Source organism: Cottoperca gobio, chromosome 21 (genome assembly GCF_900634415.1).
Source record: "Cottoperca gobio chromosome 21, fCotGob3.1, whole genome shotgun sequence".
Lineage (NCBI taxonomy): Eukaryota > Metazoa > Chordata > Actinopteri > Perciformes > Bovichtidae > Cottoperca > Cottoperca gobio.
Window position 1 is genome coordinate 18,909,771 of NC_041375.1, and position 23,224 is coordinate 18,932,994.

Genomic DNA, 23,224 nt, shown 5'->3' on the forward strand with positions numbered 1-23,224 from the left:
AATATTTGATTAAGGAGTTTGTTCTTTCATGTACAGATGTTTATCCATCTGCTGTGACATGTGTGTTTTAGTTTGATCTTCAAAATAAAAGCCATTTTTTATGATAAGTACACTAGAGCTACAACAAATATCAAATAATTATTTATTATCAAATAATGATCAATGATCAAATGATTTTTAAATCATAAGTTCCCTGAATCCAAGCTTCAAAGTTTTCTCAGCAAATATTTAAATCTTTTTCTCGAAAAGTGAAATCAGAACTGCTGGATTTTGTTCCAGAAGGAAGAAAACCTTGTTAAAAAATTCCATTGACCTTTGAAATGGTGCATTCACATGGATTCCGGCAGACAGAGATTCCGTCCTGCTCTTGTCCACTAAAATGTTAGCCTTCTACCGTCTGCCTGAATCCTTTGTTTTGCAATACCACGATCGGCCACTGGGGCAAACCCGCAACAAGCAGACTCTGCTACACTATATCATGGATAAAATCTGCATGTGTGTGTGTGTGCGTGTGTGTTATGTAACTCTGATACTGTCTGAGCTCTGCTGACATTATCTTCAAAGGACTGGATGATTAATCTGTCATGGACCAATCAGATTTCAGAATTTCTTCCCGATTACATTCATTGATTGACAGGTGATGGCTGTACGATCAATGGATTAGTGATTAATACAGATAATGATCTTATGTAACGTGAACACAGATGAGTGTGTGCTACTTTCATATTTTACAGACTGACGGGGGTGGACAAAAATAATGTGAACACTTCTTTGCAGCCTGAGTAAACAGATAATGTATTCACACATTTCTAAACGAATAACAGAGTTTATTTGTATTATTACTAATGATATGGTTTCAAACTATTTTTCAAAACAAGTTTGCACTTTCACTAACAGTATTCAGTTATCTTAAAATATTATTATTATTATTATTATTATTATTATTATTATTATTATTAGTCACGTGCGTGTTGTGTTCAGGTGCTGTGTGTTAACTCTACCTCTCCGTGTGCAGGTGAGGCGTGCGTGCTGCAGCCAGGTGTGATGCTGCTGCAGGACGTGTTTGCGGTGAAGGTGAAGCGGCGGCGTATGATAGGCCAGCAGTCGGGGGGACCCGTGCTTGGCGTAGCTCTGTTCTTCTGCAGGAGGAGAGGCAGGAGGCTGGAGGAGGATACGCTGCACCTCCACAACGCTTCTGCAGAACACACACACACCTGGTACAACACCCTGAAGGACCTGCTCACAGGTAACACACACTCATTCAGTGGTCACACAGTATGAAGAGCACGCAACAAAAATAATTTTAAGTGTGAGTTAGGGCTGTCACAATATCTGATTTTCACGACACAATTAATATTATATTATCTTTTTTGTGTATTCTGCGTTTTGCCTCTATTTTGGCAAATTAATTACACTCAAAATACGAGTGTAGGGAAGTGGAGAGAGATAAAGGGAAATGATTTAAGAGGCACTGGTTTATTTAATCAATATTATCATATGTGTATTATTAACATGATATCTATATCTTGACACCCCTAGTGCGAGTTTAAATATTTTCAAGCTTGTTTATTTTCATTATTTTCCATTGGCTGTTGAAAATTTGGGTTAAACCACTTTTTCACCTCTACACGGTTTGACAGAACATTAATTCTCTATACCATGTAATGGCACGAGGATTTAAAGTTTGAAATATAAACTGTTGACAGTGATTTTTGTGGGCCATCAAGATTAATGGATCATTGTTTCTGTAAAGTTACGTAGGTGTTGAGGGACGGCTGTAGAGCCATTAGACATAGGGGTTGGAAGTTTTATTTCCGCCTCCTGTCAAAATATTGTGACGTTGCTTTGGACAAAAGCTTTTAACTCATATATGTGTTGTAAATGCAAATCTTGGACACTTTTAGTACAATAAACAAGGAAAAACAAACTTCGACAACTCAAATCTACACTATCTGCATAGAGAGTGACTGGGAACGCATATGTTTTTGTGATATGGATGAACTGATCATGAAACTACAGATATCACTCTTTGGACTCAGTTTGGAGCCTCCTTGTCCCCAAGAACAATAAATCCAGGCTGACAGTAAGTTTGACAGCTTTTCTGTGTTACATCAGAGCTGAGATACACTGGAAACATAACTCAGTGCTTCTATGAGCGTCATACTGTAAGATGATTACACACACTGCTGAGTAATGCTGTTATAGGGTAGCTAGATAGATTTAAGTATTAAGTATTGAGATGGATTGTGACTGTGCAACAAGTGTTGGATCTTGGTGCAGTCTTTCTTGAATTACAACTGTTCTTCTAGCAGTACAAGTAAATGATTGGGTCCATTGAAGCCTGAACAGGCGTCAAGAGCGAGGACAGTTTCGCCTGCTGATAAAGGAGCTGTACAATTATCCCGATCTTTTCCAGGTCTATTTTAGGATGTCATTGATCCAGTTTGCTGCTAGCAATACTGGAATTACACACATTACAAAGAAGAACAACATTCCCATGATTCAATTGATCCTGAACAGTGTAAGGTAGGGACACAAACACTTCATGAGTTTGATAGATGCGAAAAAGAAAAAAACGATGAGCAAAATATACATTTAAAAAAATAAAATAAAAACATTTGATAGACAGACAAGACAACACTTTAAAATGGGTAAAGTCTAGCAAAATGCTTTGTTAAAAAGATGTGTTTTTAAGCCTGTTTTAAAAGCATCCACAGTCTGTGGCGTCCTCAGATGTTCAGGGAGAGCGTTCCACAGTCTGGGAGCAGCAGAGCAGAAGGCGCGATCTCCCATGGTTTGATTAACACAACGTAAGGTGGTATTTATTTTTAAACGTGCATCCTCGGACAAAAAATATGGGCTTGGTGGGCAAAGGCCTTTACTCTTATTTAAATGAAATGTAGCCCATAATGGCTGCCCGGAAGTATAAATCAAAGTCACCTACTGTATCTCGACAGATGGCTTCCACTGTCATTAAAGGAAAAACTAATGTTCAAACTGTATACAAGAGCAATGTCAGTCAATGTATTGAACGTTGAATTACAACGTTCTTTTTATTAAATGAGGTCTAAATTCTCTTAATGTTATTTCTTCATTTAGCGCATAGATTTAAAAAAAATTGGACATCCAATTTTTTGAGAGGCAGAAAAAAAGCAATACTTGAATACAGAAAAAGATTAAGTATGTCCCAATACAGTTACATATATAGTATGTCAAATACAGTATGCCAAAAATACCAGGATGTCCTACTGCATCTGGTAGCATTTTGCAGTATGCGGGCCAGCATGCTTTTCTGACCCACAATCCTTTGCACAGCGGATATATGAGCAAGAGAGTCAAAATTCAAGGTACAATGTCATGACGAAATAGTATGTCCCAATTTATTCATACTGCAGGCAACAGTACATACTTAGATACACACATAGGGCAGCTGCAGTGTGTAAAGTAACAAGAAGTGTGTGATTTGGAACGCAGCCATTGCATCAGCCTGTTTGTCACTTAGTTTAATTGGGTGAGTCACAGTTAGATCAGACAGAAGAGCTAATCTGCTAATCCACCGGAACAAAGAGACACAGATTATACACACGAACACACGCACACACACACACACACACACTCAGCAGTACTCATTAACGTACTGTCAGCAATTGAATCATGTTGTCTGCAAGAGAGATTAATTAGCTAAACTACTGTCTACACAAACACATTTGTGTCTAATTCACTTTAGCCCAGGACAAAAAGCATGCTACAGTGACATAAAACCTTAGTTGATGTACACTACAAGGCCAAAAGTATGGGGTTAGCTGTAGTTAACAGCCTCCATGCTTCTGCTTTCACACCGTCCACCAGCCGAGATTTGCTCCCATTCAGCCACAAGAGCATTAGTAAGGTCTGACCCTGATACGGTCTGGCTCACAGTCAGTGTTCCAGCTTGTCCCAAAGGTGTCGGATGAATTTGAGGTCAGAACCTTGAATCCAGTCCAATTACAGACATGAGATCTATATCAAACTTGATTTTAAACTTGTATTGTGTGTGCAACATTTTAAATGTACTGCACAAAATGTTAAATTACTCCGTTTAAAGCTGCACTAGTTATTTATTTTATAAATATCACCCAACTCTGCAGGTCCCCTCAGCTCTTCAGAGCATTAAAGCATCTTTAGTTTCACTCTCGCTCTCATCAATCATTTTGCAGCAGACAGACAAAGGGAAGAAAGTGGAGCATTTAGCAGATAAGGAGCCAGATTAAATTCTTTTGTAAATATTGGACTTTAGGTTGATCCAAACATGACTCCAAATGGATATTGATGTTTCTCTGTGTTTACTGGAGAATGAATTATATAAACAGGCAGCTTTTTGCTAACCAACAACTTTATAAGGTTATAATATGTCTTTCTGCTGAAAGCAAGCTAACCTAAACTTTATACAAATCTCCTGTAGTGTTGTCTGCCATCCAATCTTTGTGTTGATTTCATCATGTTTCCCTAAAAAAATAAGATTTGCGGATTTGAGGCAACCAGTTCTGGACGCTGCTGCAGACTGAAGTTCGCAGACGCTGGTTTCCCAGGTGCACTGTAGTGGGCGGTACCTGGCTGACACTTAACACACAATAGAAATGTTAGAGTGCTGTGTGTATGGATTTAACTCACACAAAACACACTTTACATTTCAGGTTTTTTCTATGTGGACTGCAACAGAGATGTTACAAGCTATCCATAAATGAGGAGGTCAAAGGTCACACACACACGCTACCGTCGTCCTGTCACCATGGCATTGGTCTGACACATTATCGCTGGTCACCTGTCTGTCTGTCCGTCTGTCTGTCCGTCAAACCAGATTACCTATGAGACCCTGCAGCAAAGTCACAACTTCTTTAAGTGTTTGTCTTTGGCCTCACACTCACACACACACACACATGAATGGTTCACAGGTCGTGTGTCAGCTCGCGTGGTCACACTGCACATCAAACTGTGACGGCTTTTGTGACTTTACACACCACGACGGAGGAGTCTGTGTGTGTGTGCGCGTGTGTGTGTGTGTGTGTGTGACTGCGTGTGTGTGTGTGTGCAAGGTAAACAGCTCTGCTGGTGTGCGGACATTAAGCCTATTTTCCAGCCAGAGGTCAGTGTGAAAAGCGCATTGTTGTGTGAATCGTGGCGTCGTTGAGCGGGCAGTCCTGTGGCTGTCGACACCACCGCCACTTCTTAACCTTCAGGTCCGAACATTCAGCTGCACAATGGCGAGCAGAGAGCAGACACTTTCTGTTTCCAGGAGCGTTATTTGCTGTGTGAAGCAGCTGCAGAACGCGGTGCAGAGAGTGAATGGCAGTCAGAGTGACAAAAGGCGAGCAGTGACGCTGTATAGAGTCTGTCTCCATACACGCAGTCAGGCGGTGGGATGGATTGACTGCAGTTGTTTAACAGCACAACAGACTGACAGGCCGGTGGCGGCGGCGGAGCTCACGGGACGGCCAGACTGAGCTCACCCAAGCCACCAGCGGCCGTCGCGACTCCTCCCAGATCAATTGTCTTGTCAATCCGATGTCCGTTTTCTGTTCGCTTACATAGCTGTTAGTTTGGGTTCACAGTGACAAAGTGAAATCAGTGGGAGGTGGCGGTGGTCAGTCTGGTCGTACTGTAAGGTGTCTTAAGGTCAAAATAACGCCATCAACACACTGTGTGGCCAGTAGGAAAGGTTTGATAGCATTTGATCAGATCCAAGTCCTTTAGTTTCCTTTATAGAATCTTATTAGGTTTCCCTTTTAACATTTGCCATTAACTAAAAGGTACAATTATTTCTGCTTAAAGAAAAACAGAAAGCTTCGATAGCTACACTGGTATTGTTTTTTGACCGCACAACCGTGCAAAATCCAGTCCCAGATCTTTACAGAAGAGGCCATTGGCCCCCCACTTTACGTCCATGGCCCAATTTGGCGTCACAAAACTTTGCAAGTGTGTAGATTAGATCAAAATGAAGGTCAAGTTTGAAGATGGCCATAGTCTGAGCAAGGGGCATAGGAAATGCAGAGGTGGTATTGGCCCCCCCACTGTACGCCTCTGGCCCGCGTGGCGGCTGATGTGATTGTGTTTGATACTAACATGTGCGGTTGAGAGATAGAGACACAGAGCACAGAGTTTTCTCTTGTAAAATTACGTTTAATTCTCAAAACCTCAAATATCAAGATCCATATGCAACAAACACATTGAATCACAGAGGAAGAACAAAGACTGCAGTATTAAACACAAATATTGTTTTTACTGAGGGGTTTACCACCGGACATTTGTCCAACACAACCTGGTGTATCAAACAGTGAGCACTGAACTGTGTGTAATTATTGCTTTCTTCTTTTTGTCAATCTTTCTGTTTGACTCTTTTAAAACACGAGACGGTTCAGTGTGAGGAGGACTATATACTCTATAAACTGCTTTATGGCCATGTGTGTGTGTGCAGCTCTGTGTAACATATTAACCGGTGTGTCAGTGACGTCAGTGAGTTTCTCCATAGTGACATGCGGAGAGAAACCTGTCCACCTCCGTGTCTCTCTACTTCATATTCAGGCTGAAGGGTTCATTAGTTTGTCAGGAAACAAACAGCAGCACACATTCATCTCCCATCGCACCCTCACACCAACTAATATACAGAGTTTCTCAAAGGTCAAACCCTTTGATACCCCCTTCATTTTGGACCCTGATTTTAATGCAACCTGGCAACGCAAAGGTTTTGTCGCCCGTCAGTCAATTCAGATATATCTCAAAAACTATCAGGCATGACATTTTGTACAGACATTCGTAGTTCCAAGAGGATAAAACTTTGGTGATGGTTTTGAGTGAAATACAACTATTGGATGGATTTGGTACAGACATTCATGTCCCTCTCAAGATGAATTGTAATAATGTTACTTAACATTTCAGCTAACACCATCCTCAGACCAAAGACTAGACCAAAGACCAAAGCTAATGATATTCCCATCAGCCTCAAGGTGGGTTTTCATCCACCTTGAGTGTAAAAAGGCCAGAAATGTAAAGAAAAAAACAAAAACAAAATGTGAGAAAGCGCAATGGAAACAGACAAATTAATTACAACGTACGGAAATATTTGACAAAAACGTAACTGAAGCATCCACTCTATAGATGAACTAGAGACCATCTTGCGATGGGCTCACTCCAGCTGCGTCGCCATATCTGGCCAGTGGTGTAAAATAGCGTGGCTTCCCCACTTCCTGACCCCCAACTGAAACAAACAGAAATTTTTCTATATTTGTGGTTTGACTGGCGCTCTTTTAATTATGTCATCTTGTTGTCTATACAACATCTATAGACAGGATCATTCCAGAGTATCTGATTCAACTGGACCTTTAAAGCCTTTAATTGATTGCTTCTGTCCGTTGACCTCAGATGCACCAAAATATAATCTGTTTTTGTCAACAACATCCAGCAGCTTCAGTCTTCAGACCTCTGTCGGAAACTCAACACTTCTTCTTGACAACACTGGGATTGTTTACCATGGTAACGTTTTAGCTGCACCATAACAACCTGCCTGTGGCCGAGGCTGAGAGATGATCTGATGGATACTTGATCTCTCTACACGTACCTGTCTGTCTGCCTTTCTTCTTAGAAACATGTCAACAAATTGAATGACCTCATCTCCTGTGAGACTGTGTGTGTGTGTGTGTGTGTGTGTGTGTGTGTGTGTGTGAGAGAGAGAGAGAGAGAGAGAGAGAGAGAGAGAGAGAGAGAGAGAGAGAGAGAGAGAGAGAGAGAGAGAGAGAGGCCTAGTTCATTCAGGATTCTTTTCTTTAGTGACATAACAGTGAATTTTTTACATATGTTAAGTAATTTTGTCACTACCTCATGGCCATTAATCTGCTTCTATAAACAAGTAAACATTGTACTTCCTATAAAAAGGACGTATAAAGTCAGTTAGCTGTGGCCTACAAAGTGTTTTGTTGGTCTATATTTGTTAACATTTTGGCAAATGGGCACCATTAAAAGTATGAAAAATTAGATATTAGCCGTTTCTGTTCGTATTGTACTCATGGATGTACAGCTATGACTAGATTACTTTGATACTGAAGAAAACTTTAAAACGTGGTGATTCTCAGGCAAGTTCTGGAAATATAAGGAGCATCTTTTTCAGTGATTTTTGTGATGTTATCACATAATGATATATCAGTCATTATATCAGCTAATGTCAATAAGTGGAGGGGTGGACATGCGTGTACTTTTTTATTAAATTTAGAAACAAAATGATATTGTCATGTTCTGAGGAGGAGTGGCGAGGAGAGAACCATTGAATGAACAAGAGAACTAAAACTTAATTTGTTGTTTCATCGCAGTAATGCAAAAATGAATAATGCTCTCAGTGGATAGTCTACTGTACAGTCTCCTTTTATATCTCTGCATATGTAGTTTACATTCATTCATCAAATGCACTAAAACACATGACTCAGTCATTTGGTCTTATTTGCTTTATCTTCATGGTTCTTCAGATGTGCTGGAAATGCAAACAGTAAGGTGCAATAGAGACTTTTAGTGCCTGAGTTCAGGGACTCTGGTTCCATAGTTCCTGGAACTGTTTGGTCATAAAGGTCTAATTGGGTCTCCGTGCCACCCTCGCTCATAGTGCTGCCTTGGGACCTTGTTGAACTGGTAGTTGGACGAGGTCCCAAGTAGGACAATGTGAAAATTTCATGTCATGATTATCATGGCCATAATAATTGCAATTCATGATATTATCATGAAAATATGCTTAAAACTCTTTAAATGCCACTAAAACATACTGGAATCACTTCCCCTTACATTTAGTTAAGAAACAAATATTTGTACTTCAACAATCTTGAATAAGGTTATCATAAATCCACCTGCATAAATAAAGGATAAACAAATAAAAGAAATAGCAACATTGTGTGAATCTGTTCTTTCCTACATGATAATTCAACCTGCGCTATTTTTAACTTCTCTACCATGATAGCGAGCTAGACAGCTTTTTCAAGTGGCTCATGTGAGGATATTCATGATTATCCCGATAATGGAAATTCATTATGAGTGTATAATACAAATCCTATATCTTCCCATCCTTAATCCCAAACCCCATTGCCACCATGGTTTGTAGTATGTAGTCCTAAAAGGTAACTGCAAGCATCTTTTACCCTTCTCGAGGGTTTGACTCGTGTAAACCAGGGTAGAAATGTAGTGGAATCATGTTGGTTGGACAGGGATTGGGTCTACATTTTTGGGGGGTACCAAAGGGGTGGAGCTTCCAGTAATGGTGGGGGTCCAGTAGAGAGGAGAGTGGTGGGGGTGTTGGGTAACTTCTGACAGGAACTCCTGAGAACCTGGTCCGATCTTTGGAGTGTGAGTGATGACAGAAGGTGCACGATATGTGTGTGTGTGGGGGGGGTGGGGGGGTCGGTCATTAACAGGGCGAGGTCACAGCCTTCTGGGAGCAGATTATAGTAATGATCTGGATAATGGAGCTGGTGTGTGTATGTGTGTGTGTGTGTGTGTGTATTGATCTGTGCTGGTCTAGGGGGACTTATAATGCGGTCTCTAAATCTGCCTAATGATGAGTTGTACAGGGGGTCAGGGGTGTGTGTGTGACTGTAGTTTGGAGTCGATAACATTTATCCACAGACACACACTCACACCGTCTACCAGTGTTGGTGATGTAAACGATATGCTGAATATTTTGCATCAAACAGTCCTCCGTGTTAGAACAGTATACAGGTGCCTCTTCATCAGCCACACTTTTACTAGTTTTGTTTTTTCAATTTATGTGACAAATGCGAGCTGGTTGCAGATCCAACTAACCTAGCCGGAACTAAGAAAATGTCTTTGTTTCTGTGTGTGTGTGTGTGTGTGTGTGTGTGTGTGTGTGTGTGTGTGTGTGTGTGTGTGTGTGTGTGTGTGTGTGTGTGTTTCTGTGTGTGTGTGTGCGTGTGTGCAGGCTCCAGCAGTCGTCCCAGGTATCTAAAGGTGTTTATCAATCCCAGCAGCCACAAGAAGGAGGCCGTTCACATCTACAGAGAACATGTGGCTCCGCTCTTCAAGATGGCCGACGTCCGCACTGACATCACCGGTCAGTCCCCCCACTTCTTTATTTATGAATCCTTACGACAAATGATAGTGATTATTATTATATATTATTATTATTACACCCATAGTCTGATTGTTGGATGTCCCTCCTCACGTGTATTATATATAAATAATTTGTGAGTGGACTGTTGCAGTGGTTTTAATAGTTTTAACTGTCCCTCCTTCTTTATTGATATGAGAGAAGACAAAGATACATCTGTGTGTGTGTGGGGGGGGGATGGGGGACGGGGTCCAAAGGTCAGAGTTAATGGCAGTCCCTGGTCGCTAGGTAACCTGATACAGGGGGCGGAGCTTAACCCATCTGTTGTGACAGAGACAACCTGCTCCTCTCCTTTTCTCTCCTCCTCCTCCTCTTCTCTCCCTCTCCTCTCCTTTTCTTTCTCTCCTCCTCCTCCTCCTCCTCCTCCTCTTCCCTCTGCCTTTCCTTTCCTTTTATCTCCTCTCCTTTCCTCCTCTTTTCTTTCCTCCTCTTCTCCTCCTCTCATTTTCTCTCCTCCTCTCTTATTTCCTCTTCTCTCCTCTCCTCTTGATTCTGTCCTTGTATCCTCTCCTCAGCACCTCTTTTTGTCCCCCGTTTTTGTTCTTGTCTCCTTTCCTCTTTGCTCTTCTCCTCTCAGCAGATGGTGTGATATCCGTTGTCCCATTTTTTTTTGCCAGCCATCGGGCACACACTTGTGCACATGTGACCACATACATACATGAACACTTTATCTCTGTCTATCTCAATGTCTCTCCATCTGTTTCACTCTCTATTTCCCCCGCTCTCCTCCCGTCTCTCTCTCTCTCTCTCTCTCTCTCTCTCTCTCTCTCTCTCTCTCTCTCTCTCTCTATCTGTCTCTCTCTCTCTCTCTCTCTCTCTCTCTCTCTCTCTCTCTCTCTCTCTATCTGTCTCTCTCTATCTGTCTCTCTCTCCAGTGACAGAGAGGAAGGGTCATGCTCTCTCAGTGATGAAGGAATGCAAGCTGGATGAATATGATGGGTTAGTACTCTCTCTCTCTCTCTCTCTCTCTCTCTCTCTGTCTCTCTCTCTCTCTCTCAAAAAGTATTGTCATAGGAAGACAATTTTGCAGTTTAAAACTTTATCCAGTTATATTAACATAATGACAACATTTCAAGGTCGGAGTGTATTATTTGCAGTGGCATTGGTGGTATCAAGGTATTTTCCCTGGGAAGGGGACTTTAGCTGAGTTTGTAATTATTTCAGTATAGTCATTTATGAATCAATTATGCACTTGATAGCTACATGCATGATATCATGCTACAAGACTGAAGTTAAAGCTAACAGGCTAAAGGTTACCTTTACCTTCTTGGATAGAAGTTAGATTTATGCTTTATTGTTTGTATTTCATATTTTCTAAACACTATCTCGGAGAATGACTTTGTCTGGAGTTGCTGTAATGTTCCCCAAATCCAATCCCATTGTTTATTATTGACATGGTTGAAATCAATAATGGAAGTAGCTCTTGCTTTGTTTGTCATAAATTGTGGAACTGGCCAAAATGCAAGTTCAGGTATCGGAATCGGGAAGGAAAAAATTAAATCAGAACATCTCTACATAAGTTTTATGAAACCGTAAAATCCCTTTAATTTGGATAAAGTTTAAGCTGTAACTGGAAGGTAACATGTTAACATGTTCACAATCTGAACTGAACCAGATAACTAAACAGCAGTTTACGGACAGAGGCTGACACTAAAACACACTGACCCAGACTGATTACACAAAGAAAAACACACACCCAAACAAACTAAGACTCACACAGACAGGTGAGGTCAAACACTAACTGCTAACTGAGTTTAACGCTATAATAAAAGTGAAAATAATATTTTATGCTACCGAAGCATATAATACAACTACAGTACAAGTGCAAGCACTGATCAAACACTTCTCATCACTATCTGTGATGGTGTGTGTTCGTATGTGTGTGTTCATGTATGTGTGTGTATTTGTGTGTGTGTGTGTGTGTGTGTGTGTGTGTGTGTGTGTGTGTGGGTGTGTGTTTGTTTGTGAGTGTGTAAGCAGCTTTTGTGCTCAGCCCTCATAAAGCTTAATGTGCTTAGAGAAGATTAGCTCAGCGTTGCTAAGCTAGCTGCTGAGTGTGTGTGCGTGTGTGTGTGTGTGTGTGTGTGTGTGTGTGTGTGTGTGAGGCTGCACTGGATTTGGTTGAAACCTACATTTGCCAATTAGGCTGACTGTCACCGTGGCGACCGGAGCTTCAGGTAATCCCATACACTGGAGTGGGAGGGGGCGGAGCCTGTTTACTTCACATTTACTGGAAACACAAACTCTGAAGACGAAGCTTCTCACTTTTTAATGAGTTCCTGAAAACACGGACAGATGTCAAACAATCAACAATTATGAATATTATTATAATTATATATCAATAAAATGCCAGTGTTCTCACCACAATGTCAAAAGCAAGATGAAGCTTTGTGCTCAGAGTTACTAATGTAAATACACATCTAAAATAATGGTAGGAACACATGTGATTCTAAAACCCTGGACTTCAGGAGAGCTTTCTGAAATGATAGAAAAAGCACCAAAACCTCGATAGGACCGAAATAATTACATAATTAGCTTCACATCAAAGCAGCACCTATAAATGTGCGGCCTGAAATGCTGCTGACCTTTATCATATAAAGGTTAATGGATGGCCTAATGTTAACATAACTTTTTAATATCTGATGTCATAACATGAGTATTATTAAAAGTTAAAGAGTTAGTAACAGAGTATATCAAATTCTTTAAGAAGGGGTGTGAATCTAATATGGGCATCAAAATGTACCAATGGTCTCAACTACCAGTACGAACTCTATGAATTACCTGAATATCTTCCAAATCAATTATTTCACAGACACATTTCAACAGATCAGACTTCAACTTATATTTGAGTAAAGTAATAGTAAAAAATAATATTATTGTCTCTTCTACTACCACTACTACTGCTACTACTAACAATGATAATAATAATAATAATAATAATAATAGTAACAATAATAATAATTATAATTATTATAATAATAATAATAATAATAATAGTAACTATAATAATAATAATTATTATAATAATAATAATAATAATAATAATAGTAACAATAATAATTATAATTATAATTATAATAATAACAATAGTAACAATAATAATAATAATAATTATAATAATAATAATAATAATAATAATAGTAACTATAATAATTATTATAATAATAATAATAGTAACTATAATAATAATAATAATAATAATAATAGTAACTATAATAATTATAATTATAATTATTATTATTATAATAATAATAATAATAATAATAATAGTAACTATAATAATAATAATAATAATAATAATAATAATAATAATAATAATAATAATAATACAAAAATAAAAATCCCCTCACCTGAAATATTCAGCAATGGTCCTATAGATAAACCATGCCTCGGCTGGGTACCATGAATTTAAAGGATAACTCTTCAAACCCCTAAAAAGAAAGTACTTTTGTCATTGGATATCCTGTCTGCCATCAGAAGTTAAGATCAGGGATAAAATATCTTACACTTCACAATAAAAGTCCAGAGGACAGTTTTACTTTTGACCTGGACGACTGAGGCAACTCTACAAAGAGACATTTTCTACCTGTCTGTCCACCTGTCTGTCAGGGTGGTGTGTGTTGGTGGGGACGGGTCGGTGGCGGAGCTGTGTCACGCTCTGGTCCTCAGAGCTCAGCTGGATGCTGATTCTCCAGAGAAACCAGTGACACCAGTGCTGCCACTTGGAATCATTCCTGCTGGTGAGAGCGAGGACACACCCTCACATATATCCACAAACTGTAAACTAACGCCATGCATAACACGTATATCTACATCATGTGGAACAGACGAGGTGTTTTATCAGCTGTCTGTCGCTTCATCTTTAAAGGTTCTACAGACGTGGTTTCCTGTTCTGTTCATGGAGTCAGAGATCCGGTCACTGCAGCCCTGCACATTGTCCTGGGTGAGTTCTACCTGTTCTACATCTATAGTCACATTGTCTAAGGTACGTTTTCCCTGTTCCGTGTCTACAGTTACATTTACCTGTTGGGTATAGTTGGGTTTACCTTTATCTACATCTATAGTATTGTGATACAATTACTAATTGCCTGTTGTGTAATGAAGTCAGTAGCCTAATTCAAGTGACACAATATTAAAGTAAAATAAATGTATTACTTTAAGTTATTTTTGGATTACCTCAATACCAAATGTGAAAATAAAGTCAAGAGAAAAGGAAAATGCTGAAATGTTGCCATTATTTTGTATGAAAAGCAAAAAAAGGGGAACAACATCACATTACTGCCTTTCAGCTGTGGAAATCATCCAAGGACTCAAATCATTTGACACCATCATTTGGTGTTAACTGTCTTTTTCTTGGCGCAGAAGCTGTACACATGTAAATTAAATTAACCTACATGCAAATTTCTTGGTTTGTGTAATGTTTGCTGGACCAGAAATTTCAAGCGGTTCACGTTGGGATGCCTCTTTGCAAAAAGAGTTATCTTGATGAACTGGAAAGTACGCAAACCACTTTGTTATTCGATAACTTGAACTGTACTGTGTACTGTAATGTTGTTCCTCTTTTTCTGCTTTACATACAAAATAATAGTGACATTTCCTTCCAGTATTCTCACTAACGTCAGACATCATTCTGTGAGACAAGTGAATGTGCATGGTAGTATATTGTTCTCTATAAAAAAATAAAAAATAAAAATCCCTATAATAGATCTAGATCTTTTAATTATCCTTTGGGTTAATCTTTCTCTAGATATACAGTCACATTTGACATGTGTTGCCAAAGCCCAATTATGATTAAGAACATAAATTAATGAAATTAACAAAAAATAAATTGAATACAAAATATAAGTTAATAGAATAAAATAGATAATGAAATAGTAAATTAAACAAAATAATATAAGTAATATAATCAATTAACTTAGTAGTTTCAATGTGACTTAACTTTAACATTGCATAACAAACATAAACGATGCAAGTTGTTCTAATATGATTTACTTCAAGCTACTCACAGGGAGCCAATCAGCTGCTTGTGTTCTTGTTGAGCTTTACAGTGATTGGTTGGTGGTCACTTTGTTTGAAAACAAACAAACGTACAGACAGACAGATGTCTAACAGCAGGATCAGTTTCACTCTAAATCACAGGTTTACTCGGCTCAACGTAGCCCCGCCCCCTTCACCTGTCAGGTAAACCTGCCGACCAATAAGGGCGGGGTGCTGTTTTCAATGATTGACAGCTTGTGGTGGGATGGTGTTTCATTAACCCTAATTAACACTGTCTGTGTGTGTGTGTGTGTGTATGTGACAGATGGGAGTATTCAGTGGCACATATAATTCCTGAACAATAGAAAACAGTTAAAGAGGAAGCTGTTCCCACAGAAACAGGTGGGTTCAGGCAAATTCACAACACAGCAAAAGGTGAACATACCTGAACTGTCTGTTACTGTCAGCACACCGAAGTGTGTCCCTCATGTCTGTATGTTAAATATGAAGCTACAGCCAACAGCCAGCTAGCTTAGCTTAGCATAAAGACATAAAGACTAGAAACAGAGGAAAAAGAGCTAGCCTGGCTCGGTCCAAAGTTAACAAAACCCACCTACCAGCACCTCCAAACTCACTAACATGTGAAATGTCACATTTGTAAAATGACCATTCATAATTTTACAGTTGGTTATGTGTCGTCTATGGCTGTATTTGAAATTGCTTATTAACATTCTGCATACTACAATTACAACTACTCAGTCGCCTCAATACGTCCTGTATGCGTCACATGAATGTATCACAACGTTATCCACTCAATTTAAAGGTATGATATGCAGCACTTAAAAAAACCAAAACAGTGTATAGACTTCTCAATCCTCTCCACCAACGTGTGTGGATCTGCAGAGACCCTGCATCCCTCTGCCTATGTTTTCTCTTTTCTTATTCTTATTTTGCTGTGTTTTTGTGTGAGTGTAACAGCCAATAAGCAGGGTGTGAAGCCCGTTCTTATCCCCGGGTGGTCAAATACCACTTTGTCACGCCCTTTGGCATGTATACCGAAGCACAGGCCCCCTTTACCGTGAATATCAAGCGGTAGAGAACGGGCTTGTTACATCGCTGTGTGTTTTTAAGTGCTTCAGTGTTTCTGCTGTCCGTCTCTCTCCTCTGCGTTGTGATATCGGTCAGATCAGACACCAAGCACAGACACAGAGCACAGACAGGCCACGCGTTCGCTCTCTCTCCCGCTCGCTGAGCCGGCTAGGAGGGGCCCACTTTGAATTCTGTGTTAACAAACAGCAACTGACCATGCTACTTAATATACCTTAATTTTACCTTACCTTAAATATGTTTTCTACAGTACATTATATATGTGAGCTTCCACGCTTTTCCTCTTAGCTGTACCACAACGTTAATTATTTAAACTGTCTGCTCGCAGTCCGGCAATGCACCGTCTGAAGACCCGCAATGGTGACCTCTGAGACTCAGAAATTCTTGCTATCCAGCATACATCCGAGCATTTCTCACTTACTGTAATTATCTGTTCGTCAAAATAAACATTGGTTACACCTTTAAGAAGCACTGCAGGTTTGATCTCACTGACACACTGACTGTGAGACTGACCGACAACATGCCATATGGAGAGGAAATCAGATTCTTTCCAGAGAGACAGACAGGCAGTCAGACAGACGGGTGGGGAAACAGCAGTTCAGTAGGTTACAGCAGGTATGTGGCCAGATGGCATGGTGTGTGCGTGTGTGTGTGTGTGTGTGTGTGTGTGTGTGCGTGCACGTTCGTGTGTGGAGCATCCTACTGAATTGTCTCGATGGTGCAATCAGGTTGATGAAGTTTTCATTGCAGTTACTTCTATTGTTTGTGCTGCGATCTTACTGAAAAGTTTGTGTGACCTTCATCTGCTGATGGAGTTTGATCATTTTAAAGGATTTCTGCAAGTTTCATGTTGTTTCTGTTGGTTAAGCAGAAGTAAAAGATCAATCATTTTAAGTAAAGGAGAATTCAACCCATAAGTGAGATCCATCTTCTTGCTTTGGAAAACATTATAGGGAACAAATGTATGTCTGTATTCAGTATCTTCACTTTCACTGAGAGACACATTTGTCCTAAATCTGCTGCTTCAGAGTCTGGTCACTCTCCTGCAATGTGATAATTTCACTGATATGTATAGACATTAACACACACACACACACACACACACACACACACACACACACACACACACACACACACACACACACACACACACACTCCTGACCTCTTTCCATATTTGGAGTGCTGCTTCTCATTAATATTGATGAGCTTCTCCCCATACGACCACTTGGCCTTCTTACAAGCTGTGTGTGGAGGGTCCAAAGGATAAAACAATATTTATAATAAAAAATGATCTTTCATCAGTATGTCATCTCCCCCTCTGTCTGTCTGCAGGTCACCTGCAGCAGGTGGACATGTGCAGCTTCTCGTCTCTTGGTCAGTTGGTGTGTTTCGGTTTCTCCGCCATGTTCGGCTTCGGTGGGCGGTGCTTAGCACGGGCGGAGAAGAAGAGGTGGATGCCGTCGTCGCGGCGACGGGAGTACGCTCTGGTGAAGACGCTGGCTAGGCTGAGGTAATACACACAAACACACAAATAAACACAATTTTCATAATACTCAAAGACATGAGTTAAAATGATCATTTAAAACAACGCACTAAAAATATACAGCACACAACATTAACCACACGTTAGAAGTTATTTTAATATATAATATAAATGTACCTGAAGACATAAATCAATATAATTGCCATGAACATCAGCATGTTAGCATTGTGACTGTTTAGCACAAAATACAACCTCACAGAACTCTTATTGTGGTTTCTCATTTCTTCTTCTTCTCTTCTGTCTCTCTCAGACCAGAGGACTGTCAGCTGTCTTTTCTACCAGCGAAGAAGTCAAATAGGTGAGAAACATTAGCAACTTGTGATACAACGCAGTACGTGATCATTTCAAGACTCTGTACCAGATTATTCACTTGAATGTGAGGGTAATTGAATACGTTGACTGCGTTTAAATGCACAATATATTCCGGATTTAACCTTATTCCAAAAAGGACAATATTCCTGCTATGGCTAATGCAAATGAATATTCCATTATTATAAATGTCAGTGTGTCATATTGATAAATACATAAATAAACACAACTGTTTGTCATGTTCGAAACTAAATTTGATCTCCTCTTTCTCAGAGACGTGGATCCAGAGTCAGGTGAGAACGGTACTTGCTGATTCAGATTTCCGTCTTTGTCAAACCAGTTTGATTTACTGTTTTTCTTTCTGTGATTGGTCGGTGCAGAAGGTGAGGAGACCTGGACGACTAATCAGGGCTTGTATCTGAGCATCAGCATCATGTCCGTCCCCTGCCTGAGCCCACACACACCTCAAGGCCTGGCTCCCAACACCAGGTACATGACGTGACGGGGAGTGTTAAAGTCAGCTGTTTTTTTTTTACAATGAACACCCCACACTTCAGGTTTATTTCAGAATGTTTCTGCGACTGAACATACTCTTCCACTTCCTATTTGTAACAGTTTGGCAAATGGCAGTGCAGCATTGATCGCAGTCGGAAACACTTCCAGGTCAGAGTTCGTCAAACACCTGAAGAGATACAGCAGCTCTAGTGGACAGGTGAGAGCAGCTGTCAATCAATATCTTAAAAAACAGTATGGAAACTACACATTTATTAAACAATGTTGTTTAGGATTACGTGCATTTAGGATGGGGTTAGAAATTCAGTATTGAATCCACTAATGGAATCTAAATCCATCAAATCAGATCTTTTTGGTTTACATTTCAACATTTGAAAGAATCAAATAATTTCCATAAACTTTCCATAAACTCCAACAAAATTATGTCTCATCACCTTTTCTTGGCTGAGAAGGCAGAAATACAAGTTTTAGTGTAATTAATGTAAAAAACATTGATGGATTAATATATTAAATTCAATTAAATAAACTAAATGTATCGTTTGATAAGTAAAAATGCCACAACATTTGTTCTGATTGCTCTAAAGTCTTGAAATCTTGTACGGGCAAGTTTCTTTAAACTTTTACATTTTTAGATCACATGAAAAATCACATTTCTTTTACACTGCATGTGTGCATAGCTGTGCAAACACGACTCTAATTGAATGATTATGTTGCTCAGTAACAGCTGGAAGTGTAAATATGCAAGTGTTTGCTGAGAAGTTCAACTTAAAAGGTGATGACATCGATGTTGTGTTCACTACTTGTTTCTGTGTCACACAAAAAATGATTAAGTTATTGCAGGTTTAAGGTGACGTGAGGTGAGGTGATGAGCAAATCATTTATCCTAGAGAAGAGTCCCTACTGTTGGTTCCTGATTAACTACAAAAACACAGTCTAATCTCGGCCATACAGCGGTGTCACGGAGTCTTTGACTGAATACAGACGCCACATGTAGAGAGCTTAATAACCAGAGAACAAAACATTTTATTTTTGCCGTTACTAAATTGTTGTAATGTTAATTAGCTACAGCTCATCTAATCTGCCCCCAACAATGTCTGTCATTTTAATCCCCGACAGACAATTTAAAGTTAGAAGCTTCTACCGGAATGTTTTCTATGTTTTTTGCTAATTAAAAAAGAGTTAGCAGAAATAAAAAGATATTAGAGCGGATGCACCTTCTTAGTATTTGTGTGTTTCCAAGGTTTATTAGCCAAAGGTAAAAAGGTAGCACACACACAGATCTTCGAAACGAAATTGACTTAATCTCAATTTCATGGGCTGGTAGTTTTTCTCTTGTCTTGTGTTTCGATTTCTTTCGCTTTAAATTGATTGTCCCTTCTTTATAGTCACAGATAGTTATTTATAATATTATATATTTATAGTCTCGTTCATATTTCTTTAGTTTTTATTCACTGAGCTAATTTCTCACTTTCTTAAAGTTTAGTTTGTAGATGGACATGATTAGCAGTTTAAAAAAATCTATCAATTCTCTGTTCAAGTGCTTTTATAGATTATTGTTTTTATTCTTTTCAATTATTAGTACTCCTCAATGAATATCTTCAGAAATGAGCTCAGTGAGTACAAACAAAAGCAATATGAAAAGGACATCCGTGACAACAAGAAGGCAAATTTATGACTTGGCAAAATAAATCAAAACACAAGACAAGAGAACCAGTCAGTGAAATTAAGATTAAGTCAATTTTGTTCCGTAGATCCGTGTGTGTGTGCTACCTTTTCACTTGTGGGTATTCAACGTTGAGAGATTAAGGGTTTGATGATAACAGGTATTTTGCCGGCAGGGCACCGGATCCAAAATGGAGCGGGCTATTCTAATGTAGGTTGTGTTGTGTCACTCTTGACCTTGCCATCCTAAAGGCTCCACCTCTCTCAGAGTAAAAATAAACAAAGTACTCTGTGAGTAGATTAGCCCGGTTCAGCCTGGCATGGCCTGAGAGACCGCACACTAACCCACTTACTAAATATACTGACAGTGTGGCGTTCACCGTCCCGCGGAGTAAACAGGCTGTTTACTCACTGACCTACATCCTGTTAGCCTCCATCCTGGCGGAGGCCGAACACTCCAAGACGGAGCTGACATGTAACCACGACGACCCCGGTTTGATGTTGAATGCCACGTTCAAGTCGAATAAATTAAAAAGTATTATTATTATACTATTGCAGTATCCAGATTATGACCAGGAAAGTACTCAAAGCAGTGTATATAGTATATCAATAGTTTATTATTACTGTTGACGCAGCATTTTACTGCTGTAGTTGGTTTAGGTTTAAGTTTGAACTGTTTTATATCGGCTGCAACAAATGAGTATTTCCATTACGTATTAAAACAGCGAGAATTATCCATCATTATTACCCAGAGCTGATAAGTGACAGCTTCACATGCCCTGATCAAGTCTGACCTCAACATGATTCAGTTTACTATCATTTGAGACAAAGAAAAGCAGCAAATTGTCATATTTTACAAGCTGCTTAACTTGCCAACAATTATTTATTCACTAGGCTGAACTGAAACGTCGCAAATGAATGTATTTTTGCAACAACAAACAAAAAAATTAGCTTAACAATGAATCATTTTTTGATATAGTTGCAGATTCATGTTTGGATGATTGTTTAATCAAGTAAGTAATCGATAACTCATTCAAACTCAAAGTTTATATTCTTCTGGATAGTTTTACATTTGAAAAGTTCTTCATTTATTTTGTATGCAGAATCTTAATTTGCAAGTTATTAAGTAACTAAAGTTATCAAATTAACATAGTGGGGTAAAACACTATAATATTCTCAGACATATAGTGGCGTAGAAGTATAAAGTGCCATGAAATGGAAATACAAAATTGTGAATCTGTCCTCCAACAGCTGCTATATTCTAAGAGAAAAAGATCAAATCAGAGGAGGAAAGACAGACAAGAGAGAGAGACAGTCTGTCTGTCTGTCTGTTGGTCTTTGCTGCCCCCTGTTGGAGCTTCATGGTGTCACAGTAGAGACAGACGAGGACTGTAAACGGGAAGAAACCCATTCACTCCTCCAGATAATCAATCTGCTTAAAAAGGATCTTAAAAAGCCTTGACCTTTGACCTGTGAGGAGACACGCACACGCACACACACTTCTTACGTCCTACTGTCTGATTGTCCTTCTGCAGTTCAGCTTCTCATTTGTGGAGACGCACAACGTGTCAGCGGTGAGGATCCGCCCCCGCTCGCTGGTTGGCTGGTCGGAGGAGGAGAGCGAGGAAGAAGGTGAGTCCAAAACCTCGCCAATCATCCAATCAGAAGGAGCCGCCTTCCCCTGGAACATCGATGGAGAGCTGGTGGAGATCGCTAACGAAGTGCTTGTCAGGTATGAATCATAATCTTTACAATAATTATATATATATTGTTATTAAAAAATGTCATTAGGCTGAGTAAAACAGTGCTGGTTAATTTCCTTATTGATTAACCTGCCAACAATTGTATTAGTAAACTGATTATTTATTTGGTCTTTAAAATGGAGGTGATGTCTATTCATTGAAGCTGTTTTCTCTGCAAGCTTGTGTGCCTAAAACACTTTGTGATTCGAGGCACTAGATCACTACAATAAAGGCATAGAGTTTCAGAGAGGGACATTTTTTTGTAGCAAATACTGTAGTTTAGCAGCTTGTAGAACAGCCAATAGGAACGCCCTCTCTCTGAAATGACCTGTGATTGGCCAACATCTCCTGTCAGGGGCTAGATTTTATAAAGCCTGACACTTGAATAAACTGCCTACCCCAGCTTTAAATGAACAATGTATATCATATTATAGTGCATGTGTGTGTGTGTGTGTGTGTGTGTGTGTGTGTGTGTGTGTACGTTCAGGGTCCATCCGCGGCTCATCACTCTGTATGGGGAGGAGGTGGACGAGGCCGAGTCGACCGTTTCCTGCAGCTGCATCTGAGTCCAACAGAAAGTGCTGCTGTGTGTGTGTGTGTGTGTGTGTGTTGGACAGACACGTCGCCATGATAACAATAACTAAACAGTGCCCCCTCTAGGTCATTACTGTTTCCATGCCGAAGTTCAAATTAGAGATTTGCAGCTTCCTGTTTACGTCATGTATATTAACGCTGTATTCATTTATTTTTATTTTTATTGATTACTGCAGCTTTAATAACTGCTAATGTAACTTGTGTAAGCCACCTTTAACTCTAAACTAACTCCGTGCTTTATAAAAGTGTATCACTTCTAGACCTCATTGATGATAAAGATTAATGCTTTTTTTCTAACTCAAATTAATGTTTACATTTTACTATATTTTAATGACCAGCTGACTTTAATCTAATTTGTGTTGCCTATTTTTTTATTACAATTTTCATTTTGCTTTATCTTGTCCAGTTTGTAGTTCTGCTGCAGAGCAAAGATTCATCTGTAACTTAAAAATGTGAGCTAAGAAATAGTTAATTGCATCCAACACTGTGAGGAAAAGAATAAAGCTTATGTGTATTAATGTTTGTATGTTGATGATGAGCAGAACCAGACTGGCTAAAGTGCCCAAAGACTGTAACAGTTTTATATTTGAATATAAAAGTTATAAACTCTTTTAAGCTTTTTATATTGAGATAATGCAGTTT

General features: G+C 39.3%; 1 protein-coding gene across 2 annotated transcripts in view; it reads left to right on the forward strand.

Annotated features, from left to right (window-relative positions):
• Window positions 1–23,145, forward strand: part of cerkl (CERK like autophagy regulator) — a 30,023-nt gene extending 6,878 nt beyond the window's left edge. The window contains exons 3-15 of one of the 2 annotated variants that reach the window (XM_029459057.1): window positions 1,016–1,246; window positions 9,947–10,078; window positions 10,716–10,718; window positions 11,011–11,074; window positions 13,745–13,875; window positions 14,004–14,078; window positions 17,552–17,729; window positions 18,013–18,060; window positions 18,345–18,364; window positions 18,452–18,560; window positions 18,687–18,783; window positions 21,782–21,978; window positions 22,476–23,145. In XM_029459057.1, coding sequence (XP_029314917.1) covers window positions 1,016–1,246; window positions 9,947–10,078; window positions 10,716–10,718; window positions 11,011–11,074; window positions 13,745–13,875; window positions 14,004–14,078; window positions 17,552–17,729; window positions 18,013–18,060; window positions 18,345–18,364; window positions 18,452–18,560; window positions 18,687–18,783; window positions 21,782–21,978; window positions 22,476–22,554 — 1,364 coding nt within the window. In that variant the 3' untranslated portion in view covers window positions 22,555–23,145. The remainder of the gene's footprint in view (window positions 1–1,015; window positions 1,247–9,946; window positions 10,079–10,715; window positions 10,719–11,010; window positions 11,075–13,744; window positions 13,876–14,003; window positions 14,079–17,551; window positions 17,730–18,012; window positions 18,061–18,344; window positions 18,365–18,451; window positions 18,561–18,686; window positions 18,784–21,781; window positions 21,979–22,475) is intronic. The other variant, XM_029459058.1, reaches the window with a different exon arrangement.
• The last annotated feature ends 79 nt before the right edge of the window (window positions 23,146–23,224 follow it).